Source organism: Moschus berezovskii, chromosome 24, assembly GCF_049115385.1.
Source record: "Moschus berezovskii isolate FMDL1 chromosome 24, NW_MosBer_1.0, whole genome shotgun sequence".
NCBI lineage: Eukaryota > Metazoa > Chordata > Mammalia > Artiodactyla > Moschidae > Moschus > Moschus berezovskii.
This window is the reverse complement of record NC_142483.1, coordinates 36,148,980-36,168,575: the sequence shown is the minus strand read 5'-3', so window position 1 is coordinate 36,168,575 and position 19,596 is coordinate 36,148,980. Positions and strand designations below refer to the sequence as shown.

General features: G+C 35.3%; 1 protein-coding gene across 1 annotated transcript in view; it reads right to left on the bottom strand.

Annotated features, from left to right (window-relative positions):
- Positions 1-7,156: 7,156 nt before the first annotated feature.
- Positions 7,157-19,596, bottom strand: part of CNTN6 (contactin 6) — a 195,912-nt gene continuing 183,472 nt past the window's right edge. Inside the window, 4 exon segments of the mRNA XM_055413365.2 lie at positions 7,157-7,195; positions 7,197-7,264; positions 8,126-8,294; positions 9,053-9,165. Of these exon segments, the coding sequence (XP_055269340.2) occupies positions 7,157-7,195; positions 7,197-7,264; positions 8,126-8,294; positions 9,053-9,165 (389 nt within the window).

The following is a 19,596-nucleotide window of genomic DNA, read 5'->3' as shown; positions in this document are numbered from 1 at the left end:
GGGTCGGGAAGATCGGCTGGAGATGGGATAGGCTACCCACTCCAGTATTCTTGTGCTCCCCTTGTGGTTCAGCTGGTAAAGAATCTGCCTGCAATGTGGGACCTGGGTTTGATCCCTGGGTTGGAAAGATCCTCTGGAGAAGCGAATGTCTACCCACTCTAATATTCAGGCCTGGAGAATTCACAAAGAGTTGGCTATGACTGAGCAATTTTCACTTTCACTTTTAATGCAGGCTATTATGAATGCACCTAAAATTTAAGTATTACGTTTCATATTTCTGAATTGCTGTTTTCCCCCAGGCATGGATCTGGACTCAGTCACTAATGCATGCTTTTTCAAAGTGTCATTGCAAAAGTCATTATGTTTCTTGGAAAAAAATATCATAAATTATTAGAATTTATGAAGTGCTGTTATTTTCAAAGTCATTTATGAACATTAATTAATCAGTTTCCAGAACAGATATCTACCAAATACAGCATTTAGTTCCAGGAATAACATGACAAACTTGCAAAGATTTCAGCTTAGCATACTGCCTACTCTTTGACAGGGATGGGGAGCAAAACACTTTATTACATCAAGACTTATTTTCTCTCTCATTGAACTACAACTTACTACTTTTATTTAGTCATCACATTTACTTCTCTTCAGAATTTACCTTGGACAAGATACATATCTCCCAAGATATGCCTTACCAGACTAAAAACTATGTTTTGAAAAATGGGAAAGTAATCTGACATTTCTGATATGTTCTCAAAAACTACTATATTCCAAAAATTTTACTTTATTATATTTCTTTCAAGAATATGTTATTTACCCACAAAAATCTGGAGTTCAGTTTAGCATATTATTTTAGTCAGACTTATACAAGAAAAACATTTATTTTCCTGAGGAAACTAAGAAAAAACAAATCTCCCTGACAGTTGGCTGTTTAATTCAGCCCAGGAAGCAAACTGCATGTTTCAGGCATCATTCATTCTCTCTGTTGAGGACTATAACAAGAACTATGAAGTACAAAACTATTAAAAATAATGAGGGAAACAACTTTGCCTTTTTGTAAAAATTATGTTACTGTGTCATGACATTAGATAAATAGCTACTATTTATGATTTCATAAAGAAAATGAATTTTAGTATGGAAAATTAAAAACATATAGTCAACAAAACAATACAGGATTTTGATATTTTTTGTTGTTAATTCTTTAAATAACTTGTTTTAAAAGGTGGACCAGATTTCCTAGACCTGTAATTGCACTTATATATATAAACAATAATTCCATAGAACTCAGAACATTGATGTTCAAGGAATACAGATAAAGACCTTGGCACACAATCTTTGGTCAGTGGACCAAGTTAAACTTAATTTGATGGTATTTAGATAAAAGAAATATGAATATTTTAAAAAGATATAAAGAACACCCATGATTTTCAGATTTTGATTTTTCTCAGAACATGTCTTAAATAACAATAATAATTAATTAATTCATATAAAGTAAACTACTCCTGTGCCAAATAAGATATTTTGAAATCAAACACATAAAGCAAACTAGTATTCATACTCAACTTCATTTCATAAGTGTGAATTTCATCACAAAATTGCCAAAAACATAATAATCTCCCAAATATATCATAGATTCAGTTCTGTTCAGTTCAGTCACTCAGTCTTGTCCGACTTTTTGCAACCCAATGGACCACAGCACGCCAGGCTTCCCTGTCCATCACCAACTCGCAGAGCTTACTCAAACTCATATCCTTTGAGTTGGTGATGTCATACAACCATCTCATCCTCTGTCATCCCCTTCTCCTCCCGCCTTCAATCTTTCCCAGCATCAGGGTCATTTCCAATGAGTCAGTTCTTCACATCAGGTGGGTAAAGTATTGAAGTTTCAGCTTCAGTCGTTCCAGTGAATATTCAGGATTGATTTCCTTTAGGATGGACTAGTTGGATCTCCTTGCAGTCCAAGAGACTCTCAAGAGTCTTCTCCAACACCACAGTTCAAAAGCTTCAATTCTTCGGTGCTCAACTTTCTTTATAATCCAACTCTCACATCCATACACGATTACTGGAAAAACCATAGCTTTGACTAGATGGATCTTTGTTGGCAAAGTCAACTTTTTAATATACTGCTAGGTTGGTCATAGCTTTTCTTCCAAGGAACAAGCATCTTTTAATTTCATGGCTGTAGTCACCATCTGCAGTGATTTTGGAGCCTCAAAAAATAAAGTCTCTCACTGTTTCCATTGTTTCTCTATTTGCAGTTAAAATCTCACTACACTGTCTAAATTTTTCTTTTCTCACTGAACAGTGAAAACTATATCGCTGTTTTTTTTCTTTCTTTCTTTTTTTTAATTTTATTTAAAATTTATTTATTTTAATTGGAGGCTAATTACCTTACATTATTGTGTTGGTTTTGCCATACATATATCATAGTTTTGAGTTAAAACTATATCATAATTTTAATGAAGTTGAGCCTGAACTTCTCTCTTTTTTTAAATTTTTTAAAGCTTATTGTCCTTTAGTTAAAAAATTGAAGTATATATGATTTACAGTGTAGTGTTAATTTCAGCTGTAAAGTGACTCAGTTATACATATACTGATATATATGTTGTTTCTTGAAATCCTGTTTCTATAATGATTTATCATAGGGTATTGACCATAGTGTTCTGTGCATTTCAGTAGGACATTGTTGTTTATCCATTCTATATATAAAGCCTTACTTCTTGTAACCCCAAACTTTCATTCCATCTCTCCACCAACCCCTCTCCCTTGGCAACCACCATTCTGTTCTCTATGTCCATAATTCTTTTTCTGTTTCATAGACAAGGTTCACTTGTGTCATATTTTAGATTCAACATAAGTTGTTGTTCAGTCACTAAGTTGTGTCTGACTCTTTGTGACTCCATGGACTGCAGCACACCAGGCTCTCTGTCCTCCATGTCTTCTGAAATTTAAATTCGTATCCATTGAGTCGGTGATGATATCAAATGGTATTTTTTCTTTCTCTTTCTGCCTTAACTTCACTTAGTATGATAACCTCAAGTTGCATCCAGGTTGCTGCAAATTGCATTATTTCATTACTTTTTACGGTTGTAATATTCCGTTGTACCACAGCTGTTTATCCATTCACCTGTCAGTGGACATTTGGGTTGTTTGCATGTCTTGACATTGTAAATAGTGCTGCTATGAACATAGGGGTACATGTATCTTTTTGTATTAAAGTTTTGTTAGGTTATATGCCCAGGAATAAGATTGCTGGATAATATAGTAATTCTATTTTTAGTTTTCTAGGAAGCTCCATACTGTTCTCCACAGTGAAAGTGAAAGTGAAGTCGCTTAGTCGTGTCTGACTCTTTGCGACCCCATGGACTGTAGCCTACCAGGTTCCTCCATCAATGGGATTTTCCAGGAAAGAGTACTGGAGTGGGTTGCCATTTCCTTCTCCAGGAGATCTTCCTCACCCAGGGATTGAACCCGGGTCTCCCTCATTATATGCAGACACTTTACCATCTGAGCCACCAGGGAAGCCGTTCTCCATAGTGGCTTTATCAATATTCATTCCCAGCAGTGTAAGATGCCCTTTTCTTACACCAGCAGTGTAAGATGCCCTTTTCTCCACATCAACTTCAGCACTTGTTTTAGTAGACTTTTTAATGATGGCCACTCTGATCAGTGTGACGTGGTACCTTATTGTAGTTTTGATTTGCATTTCCCATAATAAAAAGTTGGAAGGACTGATGCTAAGACTGAAACTCCCTTTGACCACCTCATGTGAAGAGTTGACTCACTGGAAAAGACTCTGATGCTGGGATGGATTGAGGGCAAGAGGAGAAGGGGACGACAGAGGATGAGATGGCTGGATGGCATCACCGACTCAATGGACATAAGTTTGAGTGAACTCCGGGAGTTGGTGATGGACAGGGAGGCCTGGCGTGCTGCGATTCATGGGGTTGCAAAGAGTCGGACACAACTGAGCGACTGAAATGAACTGAATAAAAAGTGATGTTGAGCATCTTTTCATGTTCCTATTGGCTGTCTGTATTTCTTCTTTGGAGAAATATCTAGATTTTCTGCCCATTTTTCCATTGTTCTTCATGAGTTGTATGAGTTGTTTGTATATTCTGGAAATTAACTCCTTGTCAGTCACATAGTTTCCAGGTTTTTTTTTTTTTCTCTAGGTTGTCTTTTCATTTTATTTATGGTTCCTTTGCTATTCAAAAGCTTGTAAGTTTGCCTAGGTCAAGATGGACCAGAACTTCTAAGGGTTCTTTGCTCTTTGAAAAAATATTCAATTTACCTATTATTTTTGAAAAGTCCAGTTAAGAAAGCTCAACACAATTGTTTAGGCTAATGAAAATATGGGGGAGGGGAAGCGTGAAAAGCTTTGCAGCATGTTGTGTGGGTTATGGTTGTTAAAACCTGTTTTGTACTAAAAATGATACCACTCTGCAGCTTGATATATAATTATAGGGTTTTAAAGGAACTTGGAGATCATGCAATCCCAATATCTCATTTTACAGATAAATAAACTAAGGATGGTGTCTCCATAAATTCATTTCAAAAGTTTTGGGGATTAGAATTGAATTATTTAAAATAATTAAAAAGGGTACTATAATGGTTAAGTTTAGGTGACATTGTGACTGGGCCAGAAGGTGCCCAAATAATCTTTGTGTATTTGTGAGGGTGTTTCTGCATTTGAATCTGTAGACTGAGTGAAGCAGATAACCTTTTTCAATTTGGAAAGGTCTCATCCAATTCATTAAAAGTAGAAAAGAAACAGAAAAAAGTAGGCAAGTATGGAAATAACTTACCACGTTCTAACAGTGTATAGCAAAAAGTAGGAAAGTAGAGTTATAGAAATGATTCATCATGTTCACATCAGTGTATAACAGTACACACAATCAGTAAAGGGAGTCATTGGAAATCCTTCCTAAATGTCAAAGGAGCATGGACATCACAAAGAATATTTTCCTTGAAAGGACTGATGGAACCACAACTGCTTTCATTCTTTAGCACCATTTTGTGTTGAGCAGGCAAATTACTCATTTTTCTTGAAGCTGCTTTAGATTTTGACATAAATACAGATTGAATCTGTTTTCATAGTCTATTGAACACTTAAATTAGTAACTTATTTTGCTGGGTGTTTAGTTCATAGTAGCAGATGACAGCAGCTCTGTTTGTTAACAACTTACAGTATTGCATGCAACATACTCAACACTTGTGTACATTATGTCCTTTAACCCTCATAATAGTTATATGGGAATGTTAAAAGATATACCCAACACCACACTAAGAGTCGAGATTCAAATCAATCTAATCAAAACTTGCACTGTTTAACATTAATGCCAAATTATATTCTGAAAAATGTAGTATGGATGGATGAAAATATAAATGGTATATTACATATTGAATAATGCATTTAATACTCCCATGATTATGAATTAAAATTCACCTGCAAATGTATGTGTTGTTGATAAGAACTGACTTAGCTTTTGGATTCATACTCAAATGACCATGCATCTAGTTCTCTTAATCAGCAAAAATGAAAATCTCATAGTATATCTCATGCTCGTTATGACTATATCTCAGTCTCTACTGTGGGATCCAGGGCACAAATCTTATGTCTAACCAAGGTGAGAAAACCATTAAGACCATGTGCCATCACTGGTATGTGATCAATACAAATGTGTGTTGTTCAGGCAGCTGTGGCTGTGCCAAATGATATTTTCAGTTGCTTGTTTATTTTGTTCCGTCAAAGCACAGTCAGATCTTAAGGTGCAAGGATAATAAGGTTCATTGATTTTACTGCATGCTTGACATACTCCAGGAGCAAGGAGCAAATTCTGAACTGTGGAAAGTCACTGTTCCTCTGCTGTTGATCGGGTATTTTAAGCAGTTCTAAAATATTTTGGAAATGAAAATGACAAAATCCAACTTTGGGGATTGTGTGATTTGAGAGTTGTGAGGAGAGTTTATATATTTTCAATGTAATTGAGATGTTGTACCATGTTAAGAAGGCAAAAAATAGTGTGTCCATTCCTCAGCTCCCCAGGACACCAAACCTAATTGACTGATAGCTAGAGCAGGCTGACAGCAGGACAAATCCCTCAAGGCTGTTTGTGAAGCAAATAGATGACTGCTTAGAAAGGCAGAGGTGTTCTCGTTAACCTTTCATCCTCCTATACTGCTGTCTCCAGACTGTACAATCAATCCTAGGACTTGAGACCACTGACTTTAACAGGTACATCCAAGAGAAGAGTCAACCCACAGGAATCTTTCTAAAGCTTGGACAGTATAAAATTATATTTATAGTTGCAAAGAACATTAGCAAAAAAAGAAAAATTTTGACCAAAATGTCAAAAACTTAAAGTAATTTTGTTTATGGATTTATTTATCATATAAAAATAAAGCCACACACATTGCTAACAATTTGTAATAATTACCTGAGAACTGTTCATGCACCTCTTCCTTGGGATAATTCAGAATTGATTTTAAAATTAAACTTTGCTATGAGAAATTGCTTACTGGAGCCATTAGATTACTTTTGTTGGCTACTTATTCCCTACTTTAATTTTTCTTTGCCAGAAAGCACCTTTTCTGCCATTTTTATTACCGAACCTGATACAAAAGTGAGTTGCGAATAACATCAAGTATACAGTTACGCTACTGGGTGCAAATATTTCTGTCCCAAGTTGATTCAGAGATAAAAGCACATCATGCTTTACAATAGTTGACATTTTTAAAGAATCCATAGTATAAACAAACAATTATATTTTATTTCCAAAACTAGGGTCAGATTTTAAGTTACTGAACTAAATTGCTTAGAGCATATAAGATATGGACATCTTAGCTATGGAAAAAGCAATTTCTTTCATACTGACCATCACTATCAAGAGATTTATATATACTTTCCATAGAAGCCACAGCAGTGACAACTCCATGCATTAATTTGGCACCTTCTGAATATGTGTAATCATGTGTGAACACTAAAATTCCAAAGTGTTTAAAATTTCTTTATTTAATGTACCATAGATATTTACAAGATTTTAATAATATACATTTTTTCTTTCCAAACAAGTCTGCTTTGAATGTTACTTTGTCACGGGGACTTTTTTTTTTTACAGAGTAATTTGCTTTTTAAAAAACTGAAAGATTTATGGTTTTATTCATCATATAAGTGGCTGAATAGCAAAACAACAAAAAATTGTGATAACAACTGACAGGAAATGGACGCTAGGTTCTAAGACTGAAATGCCTCTGGAACTCAAACCTGCAAAATATAAAAATGAAACAAAATATATTGAGAAAAAGTAAAGTCACTTGTTAGATTAATTCTTCATGAACCAAACACATACTATCATTTCTCTTTTAATACCACATTTATTACACTTGTTTCACTTACATTGCGTTTAATTTTAGGACTTGTTTTTTAACCCTCTGATTTAGGATATCTGTTTTAACTATAAAAAAAAAAAGAAAGAAAGAAAAATGCCTAAACTTGGCCAAGTCTGACTAAAGGGCAGAATAGGATTGGCCAACATGTAGTGGCTGATGAGTTATACTCAGTCACAGCTTCAGATAGATAAGTGAGTGATTCTTCTAAAGCAGAAATAATAAATTATTATTATATACTAAATCTGACTGATTGGTGTTACCTGCTTAGGACATCATGTTGAGAGGATTTGAAAGCACTAACTCAGCTCAGTATGAATGCCATAATCGATTAGTGATGTCTGCCATGAAAATGGCAATGGAGATGTACCTACACGTACATCACACTTGTTTTTCCTGCTCTGAGAAGCTTGCAGGTACCCATGGAAAACCTTTCCAGTTTTGTGCCAACAAGATAAAGCATATACATACCAGCGACAGTTGTGAAGTTTTTTTTTTTTTTTTTAGTTTCAAATTAGGAAACATAAAACTGCTTGCCATATGTAAACATGTTATAAATTTGAGGGACTAAAGAAAATTGACTCATCACCTCTTGCTCACAATTGAAATATGGAAAAAATAGACCTTTTATTTTTCAGCCAATATTTAAACAAAAATTGGAAAGATTCATAGAGCCCAGATTTCATGCTGGCAGCTGTCTTTATTCAAAATCCACAACAGCAATGGTGATTCAACTTACTTGACATTTTTGGAATCCTAATTTCTTCACTGCTGCTTCCATCCCCACCATCACTAACTGTTCTTATTTCAATCAAGTAGTCCTCTTCAAAGGGAACCAGAAGCTCAGCAGATGTGTTGTTTGTTTCCAAAATATGAGTTTTACTCTGTCTGTTTTGCCGGTATAGAATCTGAATAAAATGGTGAATCGTGTTAAATGGACATGTAGCTTCTCGAAGGTGCAGAAACTCTTACAGAACGCTAGCACTGTGAGCCTTATCCATGGTGTAGTCCTTGGATGGAAATATCTGGTCTACATTTTTTCTTTAAATTTTGTTGTGAAGAAAACATATTTCCTTTTTGGCCAATGCTTCTAAAATCAGTATAGACTTATCTCTATTAATTAAGTCGCTTGAGGCCATTATTTCTGGAGTTTGCTGTGGAAAGTTACTGATTAGTCTGGACCCATTTCAAGTGTCTGGATACTATATGCATTTGTCAGCAGATGATGTTCTTTACCACTGATGGAAATGGTTTGTCTTGTTATTTGTCTTATTATTGGATTTCTTTTATATTGCTGATAGATTATATCCTTTTGTAGCCTAAGTTTTAGAAATTCTGTTTGAATATACTTTTTGATCTCATTCTCATCTCACATTTTTAATACCTAAATACACAATCATATTTTTTGAATATGGGTGAGTTGCTTGAAGAAAAAAATGTTGCATACTGTAAAGATTTATTTGTTAATGCTTCAGGACACATTACTGACCTCACAGTATAAAATTTACCATGAAGAACTTAAAAGCAGTAATGCTAAATATTTCCAAAGCATTAGAACAAAGATTTCTATATTTCCACATGCATAAAATGTGTTTCTTATGGTTCTAACATTTATCATTACTTAGGTATCTAAGTGATCTGTTTAAAGGAAAAACAGAATACTCACCTTGTAGCCTAACACTTCAGACTCATTTTCCATAGTTTTTACATGCTCCCAGTTTAGGCATAGCTTAGAGTTTGTCAACTTCCAGGCAATGTTAGCTGGTGGTTGGCTTGGAGCTTTAAAAAGATAATCAAAGATCCAAATGAATATTAATTAGTTCATGGTTACCGTATGACCCGACAACACAAAAAAGAAAAATAAGTCCTGGATAATTAGCATGAAAGGAGGTAAAATGTTTTTAGTGTCATTTCAAATATCATATTAATTCTAATCAGAGGAAGTAAATTCATTCAAATTCCGGTCATTTGGAAATGTTTTTGTGACAAACGTGAATTAATAATGGTATGCTGCATTTCCAGCATTAATTTAGTAATAATTTCTGTTGAATTTGTTTACTTTACTATATGTAAATAGATGGAGGGCTCCTTTATCTGATGTTTAATTTGCCCATCAATGAGCCTCTCAGACAAACTCCGGTTGCAAACTTTTTACATATATCAATACAGAGGTGTACATTCCTAGTAGTCCTTTACTTTTAATCTTGTATTAATTAGGACTCATTGACTATAAATAACACAACCAACTCAAGTTATTTTAAACAAAATATTAGCAATAGATTGTGAAGGATATAGGGGACTCTCCTGGAATTCATGGCAGAATGCAGCAGAACCTTAGAGGACAAAAAAATGTCTGAAAGCCAAGAAGTTCCTCTCTCTACCTGCTAATCTTGCCATGGACCACCTCTTGGTTCTGTCAGTATATGCAGCAGAAATCAAGGCTGCCTACCTCATCTGAGATTTGAAACCTCCTTTGTTGAGAGGTAGTTCAAGCTAGAATCTCCAGGTAAAAGCTAATGATTGGCTTAATTTGGCCATATTCTATTTTATCCTAATCCATTGTGGCTAGACAGTGAGAAAGACATATGATTCTCAACACAGATAGAGCTAGTAGGAACCATGAAGAGGAAAAGTGATTACAAACTAGGTGATCATCCCGAAAGGTGTCTACCCTGAATCCAAACTGTGGTTTTAGTTCCCTAAGATTAATGTTTTCTGGGAGAAGGAAGGTATGAAGTTCAAGAAGACATATTTAGAATCAGCTTTCTAAAGTAATGGATCTCAACCAACTGGAAGATTTTACATACAAGAAAACTAGAGTCCAGGTTGAAAATCTGCTTCTTCAAAACCATATAGATAATGAGTGCTTAACCCAGTCAGAATCCTGGTTTCTTGACTTTTAATCTATTTTTTGTTTTTCTTCTGCATGACAGCACACTGCTTCTCCAAGATTTGAATCCACGTGATTATTTTTGAGATTTAAGAAACTGAAGAGACTAAAAATAATTCAGCTGGATAGCAGAGGCAAAGATAAAACTGCCCAGAAAGATGTTTTTTGCATCTTATTTGAATTTGTGAGGCTAAATGAACATAATATTTAACTCATTATAACACTGATGGAAATGATTTCTTTTGGAGTTTTAACTCAATGGCTATTTAGTGTCTTATGTGCCACTGGAAGAATTACAGGGTGTCACCCAACATTGCCTTATGATATATCTACTTGCCTTCTCTAAGTCCATGGGATGTCATATACCTAGTCACTTATACCTCAACTGGCACATAGTAGAGAGATAAACGTTTCACCCATGCTCCCATGGGGCTTAGTTCATATATTTTATTATGAATTTATCACACTGAATTATAGTTATTCATGCTTTGTGTTTCTTTAAATTTACTGAGAATGCATTACCAGCCTCTAGCATAGTGCTTGGCATGTAGGCAGAGGCATATATATCATATATGTTGAATAGTGACTGTGTAATAGATGGCTAAACAAAAACCACTCAAGGTCCTATGTGATTTTCTCAGATCATGTAGATTATGCACTGGACAGTGAGCAGACCCATAGGTGACACAATGTGGCAAATCTGTTAATTATGCTATCCTACAATTGAGGCTAATTGACATGGTCATACCTACAGAAACCCATATGAATTTATAAAATAAACATGCCAGATGAATAAACCATGTCCTAGTACATTTCTTGACAATATAAACCAAATAATAATTAAAAGCCTGAGAGTTTTGCACGTAGTAAGAATTCAGTGAAGAGGAACTAAAGAGCCTCTTGAGAAGGTGAAAGAGGAGAGTGAAAAAGTTGACTTAAAGCTCAACATTCAGAAAACAAAGATCATGGCATCCAGTCCCATCACTTCATGGCAAATAGATGGAGAAACAGTGAAAACAATGGCAGAGTTTTATTTTTCTGGGCTCCAAAATCTGCAGGTGGTGACTGCAGCCATGAAATAAAAGGATACTTACTTCTTGGAAGAAAAATTATGACCAACCTAGACAGCATATTAAAAAACAGAGATGTTTCTTTGCCAACAAAGGTCCATCTAGTCAAGGCTATGGTTTTTCCAGTAGTCGTGTACAGATGTGATTGTTGGACTATAAAGAAAGCTGAGCACCGAAGAATTAATGCTTTTGAACTGTGGTGCTGGAGAAGACTCTTGAGAGTCTCTTGTACTGCAAGGAGATACAACCAGTCCATCCTAAAGGAAATCAGTCCTGAATGTTCATTGGAAGGACTGATGTTGAAGCTGAAACTGATACTTTGGCCACCTGATGCGAAGAGCTGACTCATTTGAAAAGACCCTGATGCTGGAAAAGATTGAGGGCAGGAGGAGAAGGAGACAACAGAGGATGAGATGTTTGGATGGCATCACCAACTCGATGGACATGAGTTTGAGTAAGCTCTGGGAGTTGGCAATGGACAGGAAAGTCTAGTGTGCTTCAATCCTTTGGGTCGCAGAGAGTCGGACACGACTGAGCAGCTGAACTAAGCTGAACTGATGACAATGATTATAGTTTTCAACTGTTTTTCCTCAATTTATTTCAAAGTGCCCTTTCTAATCTTTCTCAGTTATGAAAGAGATAATATAAAAATTCTCACAAGATACCACAATTTTAATATCTAGTATACTCTTTGGCACATTTCTTTTATCTCTGGTCTTTAAAACAAAGTACTAACTTTAACAATTTCATATAATCAATACAGCAAAAATAAAAATTCATGTCTTTGATATCACTGGCAGTAGCAGATTCTGAAGGTATTATCTATTGCTGTGCCTTTTCTATATGTTTGCATGTTTAGATAAAAAGTACTCCTTTTATACTATGAATCCATTGATGATGCTTCAGATGGAGAGAAAGAAGAAATGACTTCTATTAAGTATATGTTAGTGACTGTGTCTCTGAGATTGGGATATTTGCATTTGTTTCCTCATCTACCATAACAGAAGTAAGGCATTCCATGGACATAAAATGAGAAACATTTTATCAGGAATGAATTCATGGAATGAATGGCTAATTGTGTGGGTTATTGGGAATGCTTTACTCTTCATGCTTTCTGGAAGATGTAAAGAATTGGACTTCGAAGTCAGAGAAACCTGAATCTGTATACCGTCTCTTCTGAGAGGCCTGGTTTTCCAATTTTGGAATGAGACTAACATATCCCAGTTTATAAGAGTTTTAGCTTCCATGAAATAAAATGAGAAATGTCCCTCCATTTGTTAGTGGTCCATAATATATTGCTCAGTAATTGTTAACTCTCTTTCCTATGAGTATCCATTCTTCACTGTGGTATTACGACATAGTCAGTTTTTCAATGGTGTTCAATGTGGATTGTTTCTAATAACACAGTTCCAAAGTTTGCAAATGATTCATTTCTTAAATATAATTAGGGGTATTTTTAAGATTTTCCCTTCATAATTTTGTTCTTCCTTCAGTTTTTCATGTACTTTTTGAAAGGCAGAAAAAATTGGGAATTCTCAGCTAATAATCTGGAAAGTTCTCATAGTCCAGAGCTTTTCTTATTTTGTCCATGGGTGTGACTTCAATGTCTATGCCTTTTGTCTAGTATTGAGTTGGGAAAAAAGTTTGTTATTTCTAAAAGGTGCTTCAGAAGGCCTTTAACAATTCTGATTTCATGAGTTTGTTGTATTTACCTAAACTGGATTGTAGATATCTGTGACAAAATAGAAATTTCTGTCACCTTGAAAAACCAAAATACTGTCACGTGGATAATATAAAACACATGCCATGTATGTTTATACCTAGTTGGTCACTGGAAAACTCAACAGCAAGCATTTTTCCAATCTTTTGAAAGAATTTTGCAGGCAATTTTCAAAGACTAAATTATTTTCTATTAATCAAATGACAGAGCAACATTAAACTAGCCCTCTGCAGCTCTAATGGCTTCCCTGTGATCAATTTTTCTGTAGATGGCATTTATATTCAACTGTCGTTCACACTGTGAACTCAATTCAAAAACAACTTCTTATGTTACACTTCTAAGTAACAGCATGGGGTTGACATTTGGGAGAGAGAGAAAGAACATAAGTGCAAGATGAAATAAAAGCTTAATGCTTCCTTTATGTCTAAATATGGATTGATTGCATTATTTACAACAAGAAAAATTCAGTACAAAGTGCTAGTCAGTCAACGTCAGGGGCCAAATTGAAGCAAAATTTGCAAACACTTTTTATTACTGGGTCTGAATACTTCTGTCTGTATAAGCAGTGCTTTTCCTCTCCCCTTTCCTCTTGGAATTGATGTAAATATTTTTCTCCCTTTAGTTGTAAATTTAAATTTTATTTAGTGACGTCTGTGTAAATGACAATATACTTGCAGTGGTCCTCAGTTTTCTTTTGGAAAGACAGCATTTTCAGTAAGCTACAATACTTAGTATCAAACCACTGATATTTATTTTAAAAATCCCATATTTAAATAAAAAAGACTTTTATTTAAAAGTCTATCATCATCACCACCAACAATAATAACAAAGACTTAAGAAACTTTGTATATACTGTTCCATCTATTTGGAGGTCTCTTTGTCCACTAGATCTCTTTATTTTTTTATGTCATGTATGTCTCAGCCTCTTAATTTCTTCATAGTAACTTTTCATAATTTGTGACTATTTTATTTCACTTTTTCTTGTTTTTATTTGCCTCCCCACTAAAGAGAAATTGCCTGAAGGCACATATCCTTTCTGTTTTAATCTCCATTAGTCACCTAACCCTGTTCATGGCTCATGGGAGGTACTACTCTCTTGAGTGAAAAACTGATTCATTGTATTTCCAAAAATAAAAATAAAAAGGCTCTGTTTTCTGCTTATCCAATCAGAACAGGCAAAGATTTTGATGAATGTAAGCTCTGCTTTCTCACAATTTACAATGGATGACCAAATATCAGATGGAAAATCTAGGCAGTGGTAGTGTGAATATGTGATGCATGTAGATGACTACTATTCAGAGTTAATTATAGTGTCATCTAAAGGGCACGGAAAATCAAGGTAAGACCCAGGGATAGCATTTAGAATCAGAGCTATCCTTGGTGATTCATGAAAGCCATTTCTCATATTTTCTTTGCATGTTCTTCCATGACTCTTGAAGAAAATTTCTGCAACAAATTTATGAAAAGAAAGAAACTAGAAGTACTTTAAGAAATGCATAGGAAGTGAAATCACCTCTCAAGAAGAAATATAATAATATATGTTACCACACATTGAGCTCTCACTGTATGGCTGCCTCTGGGTCACCTCGCTGTACATTATATCCTTTAGTTCTTAAAGAAAACTCTGGAGGAAAGTACAATCATCTCTGTTTTTCAGTTGAGAAAAAAGGTTCTGAGTCATTAAGTAAATAGACTTCTCACACAGTTCATGGCTGAGCTAAGACTCACATTCAGTTATTTCACTCTGAAGTCTTTTTCTAGTTCTTTTCAAAGGTATCTCACAATGGGCCAAAGTTATGGAATCACTCATAAAAAAAAAATGCCAACATATTAAAGAGGAAATTTATAGATCAGTAGAAAAGATATTTGTCTGTTTATAGGCATGATGGGGTCATTACAAACTGAGAGAATGCATAAAATCAGATAATCAAATATTAAATGTTAGATCAGTAAGTCTGGCGCTGCTGGATGAGGAAAGGGAATGGAAAGTAATTTGTGGACAGTGTGAACAGACTGTGAAAGATCTTGTACACCTTTCTCTAGTCTTTGTTCTCTGAAATAGAGACAATGAAAATTTGAAATTAAAAGAGGATGTGACTCTTATTACAGGAGGAGAAAATCTCAAGGCAGTTTGAGGTTTGGACTGAAGATCTGAGAGTCTGGAGAGAGGGAGACACTATTTAGATGATTAGAAATGAACACTACAAATTAGCACAATGTCCATGGGATCCAGAGATTCAGAGTCTATATTCATTGTATGTCAGTCCAACACATGCCACAATAGAATCTTTATAAGCATCTTTATTTTTTTGTATCTAGGAATTAAAATAACATACTTCTTGATGTGCTTTCATAATTAAGATAAGTATACTGAATATTAATACTAGGCTTAGGACTTAAATGTGCTCAGTATTTTGTAACTGTGATTGGTAGAATCAGGGCCTCCCAAACATATCCAGGTTCTGATCCCTCAAACCTGTGGATATCTTACTTTATATGGAAAAGGGGATGTTGCATGTATAATTATGTTGACGATCTTGACATAGAGCAATAACCCTGGATTCTCTGGGTGGGTTCAGTGTGATCAAAATGATGCTTATGAAGGAAAGCGCCAGGGTCAGAGGAAATGTGAAAGGCAGAAGTAGAAGGTTCTAGTCACAGGGAGACTTGAAGATATCATGCTGTTGGCATTAAAGAGAGAAGAAAGGGTCACAAGCCAAGTGGTGTGTGTTGTCTCCAAAAGCCAGAAAATTCAAGGAAACAAGTGCTGTTCTAGAACTTCCAAAAGGAGCTCAGAAGCTTACCCAAAGCTTGTTTTCCAACCAGTGAAACTCATTTTTGATTCAGCCTTTAGAAGTGCATAATAACAAATTTCTATTGTTTTAAAACACTAGGTTGTGGTAATTTGAATAGCAACAAGAGAAGACTAAAGCAGTTTCTATTAGATTTTCCAATGACAGTGATAAAAAATGTTGAAAGAATAAAATTAGAGATTTGATTGGTATTCAAATACAAAATGGAGTCTTGTAGAACCTTATTCTCAAGTCCTTGTTGGATATTTTGATAAAAGAGTTCATGCAAACAGGCTGGTGTAAGAAAAATTTAAGAAATATTGAAAGAAGATGCTCATGAAAGAAATTAGGAATTACAAGGGGTTTTATTCATTTTTTTTTTAATGAAAAAGAAGAGGGATGCTAAACTTCACTTTATACTTTCTGACTCTCATCTCACTCTTCTCTCACCAGATATATTCTAGCACTATAGCACTTGGATAAAAGTACTCCTTGTTAATGAAATTGTTTTCGAAGGACATGTTTCATACTCTTTGATGAGGCTGATCTCATGTGAACACTCAGGAAAACCACCAATAAAGTTCTTGGCACTTAATCAAAATTTCAGTCAAGCCCATTTGTAGGACCAAATGGGTCAACTGAACACATCTCTTGCTACTGTGTCTAAAACAAGTTTTCTGCTTAAACACATAGAGTATGTTAGCATAAACTATCATATGGTTGATTTAGGATGCACAAGCAATCAAACTATCAAATTCAAAGTAAAGAAAAAAAATTATTTTTAAGGTTATATATGTGTGTAATCTGTATGCAGGTCAGGAAGTAACAGTTTAAATTGGACATGGAACAACAGACGGGTTGCAAATAGTGAAAAGAGTATGTCAAGGCTGTATATTGTCACCCTGCTTATTTAACTTATATGCAGAGTACATCATGAGAAATGCTGGGCTGGATGAAGTACAAGCTTGAATCAAGATTGCTGGGAGAAAGACCAATAAGCCTTACATATGGAAATGACACCACACTTATGTCAGAAAGTGAAGAAGAACTAAAGAGACTCTTGATGAAAGTGAAAGAAGCGAGTGAAAATGATGGCTTGAAGCTCAACATTCAGAAAACTAAGATCATGGCATCTGATCCCATCACTTCATGGAAAATAGATGGGGAAACAGTGACAGGCTTTATTTTTGGGGAGACTCCAAAATCACTGCAGATAGTGACTGCAGGCATGAAATTAAAAGACGCTTACTCCTTGGGAGAAAAGTTATGACCAGCCTGGCCAGCATATTAAAAAGCAGACACATGACTTTGTCAACAAAGGTCCATCTAGTCAAGGCTATGGTTTTTCCAGTGGTCATGTATGGATGTGAGAGCTGGACTATAAAGAGACCTGAGTGCCGAAAAATTGATGCTTTTGAACTGTGGTGTTGGAGAAGACTATTGAAAGTCCCTTGGACTGCAAGGAGATCCAACCAGTCCATCCTAAAGATCAGTCCTGAATATTTATTGGAAGGACTGATGCTAAAGCTGAAACTCCAATACTTTGGCCACCTGATGTGAAGAACTGACTCACTTGAAAAGCTCCTGATGCTGGGAAAGATTGAGGGCAGGAGGAGAAGGGATGACAGAGGATGAGATGGTTGGATGGCATCACCATCATGAGTTTGGGTGAACTCCGGGAATTGGTAATGGACAGGGAATCCTGGAGTGCTGACGTCCATGGGGTCACAAAGAGTCAGACATGATTGAGCGACTGGTGTGTGTGTGTGTGTGTGTGTGTGTGTGCTTATATAGGTGGTTCTCTGTATCTGTGTATCTCTGGATTCAACATTAGCAGATTCAAACAATTTAAGATTGAAAATGTTTGAAAAAAATTACAGAAAGTTTTAAAAAGCAAAATTTTAATTTGCTGTGTGCAGTTAATAATAATTTACATAGCATTTACATTGTATTAATATTTGCAACTATGTAACATTTTACATTTTTATGTATATATAAGTAATCTAGAGGTGATTTTAAATATACAGAGGATGTATTAATATGTAGGTAATATACAAATTCTATGATTTTTTTATGCAAGGCATGTGAGCACCCATAGATGCCCTTGGAACCAATCCCCCTCGACTACTAAAGGACACATGTATGTGTATGTGTATATAGATGTATGTACATGATCTTATATGTATAGCATGTGTATATCTATATCTTTTTGCTAATTAGTTTATTGTTTGGGTCTCAGCCCACCTTAAACTGGTCAATGGAAGTAAAGTAATACAAGGAAAAGAAGAAGTAAAACTCTCACTGTTTGCAGATTACATGATCCTCTACACAGAAAACCCTAAAGACTCTACCAGAAAATTGCTAGAGCTAATCAATGAATATAGTGAACTTGCAGGATATAAAATCAACACACAGAAATCCCTTGCATTCCTATACACTAATAATGAAAAAATAGAAAGAGAAATTAAGGAAACAATTCCATTCACCGTTGCAACAAAAAGAATAAAATACTTGGGAATATATCTACCTAAAGAAACAAAAGACCTATATATAGAAAACTATAAAACACTGGTGAAAGAAATCAGAGAGGACACTAATAGATGGAGAAATATACCGTGTTCATGGATTGGAAGAATAAATATTGTGAAAATGAATATATTACCCAAAGTAATTTATAAGTTCAATGCAATCCCTATCAAGCTACCAACGGTATTTTTCATAGAGCTAGAACAAATAATTTCACAATTTGTATGGAAATACAAAAAACCTCGAATAGCCAAAGCAATCTTGAGAAAGAATGGAACTGGAGGAATCAACCTGCTGGACTTAAGGCCCTACTACAAAGCCACAGTCATCAAGACAGTATGGTACTGGCATAAAGACAGAAATATAGATCAATGGAACAAAATAAAAAGCCCAGAGATAAATCCATGCACCTATAGACACCTTATCTTTGACAAGGGAGGCAAGAATATTCAATGGAGAAAAGACTTTCTCTTCAACAAGTGGTGCTGGGAAAACTGGTCAACCACTTGTAAAAGAATGAAACTAGAACACTCCCTAACACCACGCACAAAAATAAACTCAAATTGGATTAAAGATCTAAATGTAAGACCAGAAAATATAAAACTCCTAGAGGAGAACATAGGCAAAATACTCTCCGACATAAGTCACAGCAGGATCCTCCATGACCCACCTCCTAGAATATTGGAAATAAAAGCAAAAATAAACAAATGGGACCTAATTAAAATTAAAAGCTTCTGCACAGCAAAGGAAACTATAAGCAAGGTGAAAAGACAGCCTTCAGAATGGGAGAAAATAATAGCCAATGAAGCAACTGACAAAGGATTAATCTCAAAAATATACAAGCAACTTCTGCAGCTCAATTCCAGAAAAATAAATGACCCAATCAAAAAATGGGCTAAAGAACTAAACAGACATTTCTCCAAAGAAGACATACGGATGGCTAACAAACACATGAAAAGATGCTCAACATCACTCATCATCAGAGAAATGCAAATCAAAACCACAATGAGGTACCATTTCACGCCAGCCAGAATGGCTGCTATCCTAAAGTCTACAAGCAATAAATGCTGGAGAGGGTGTGGAGAGAAGGTAACCCTCTTACACTGTTGGTGGGAATGCAAACTAGTACAACCACTATGGAGAACAGTGTGGAGATTCCTTTAAAAACTGGAAATAGAACTGCCATACGACCCAGCAATCGTACTCCTGGGC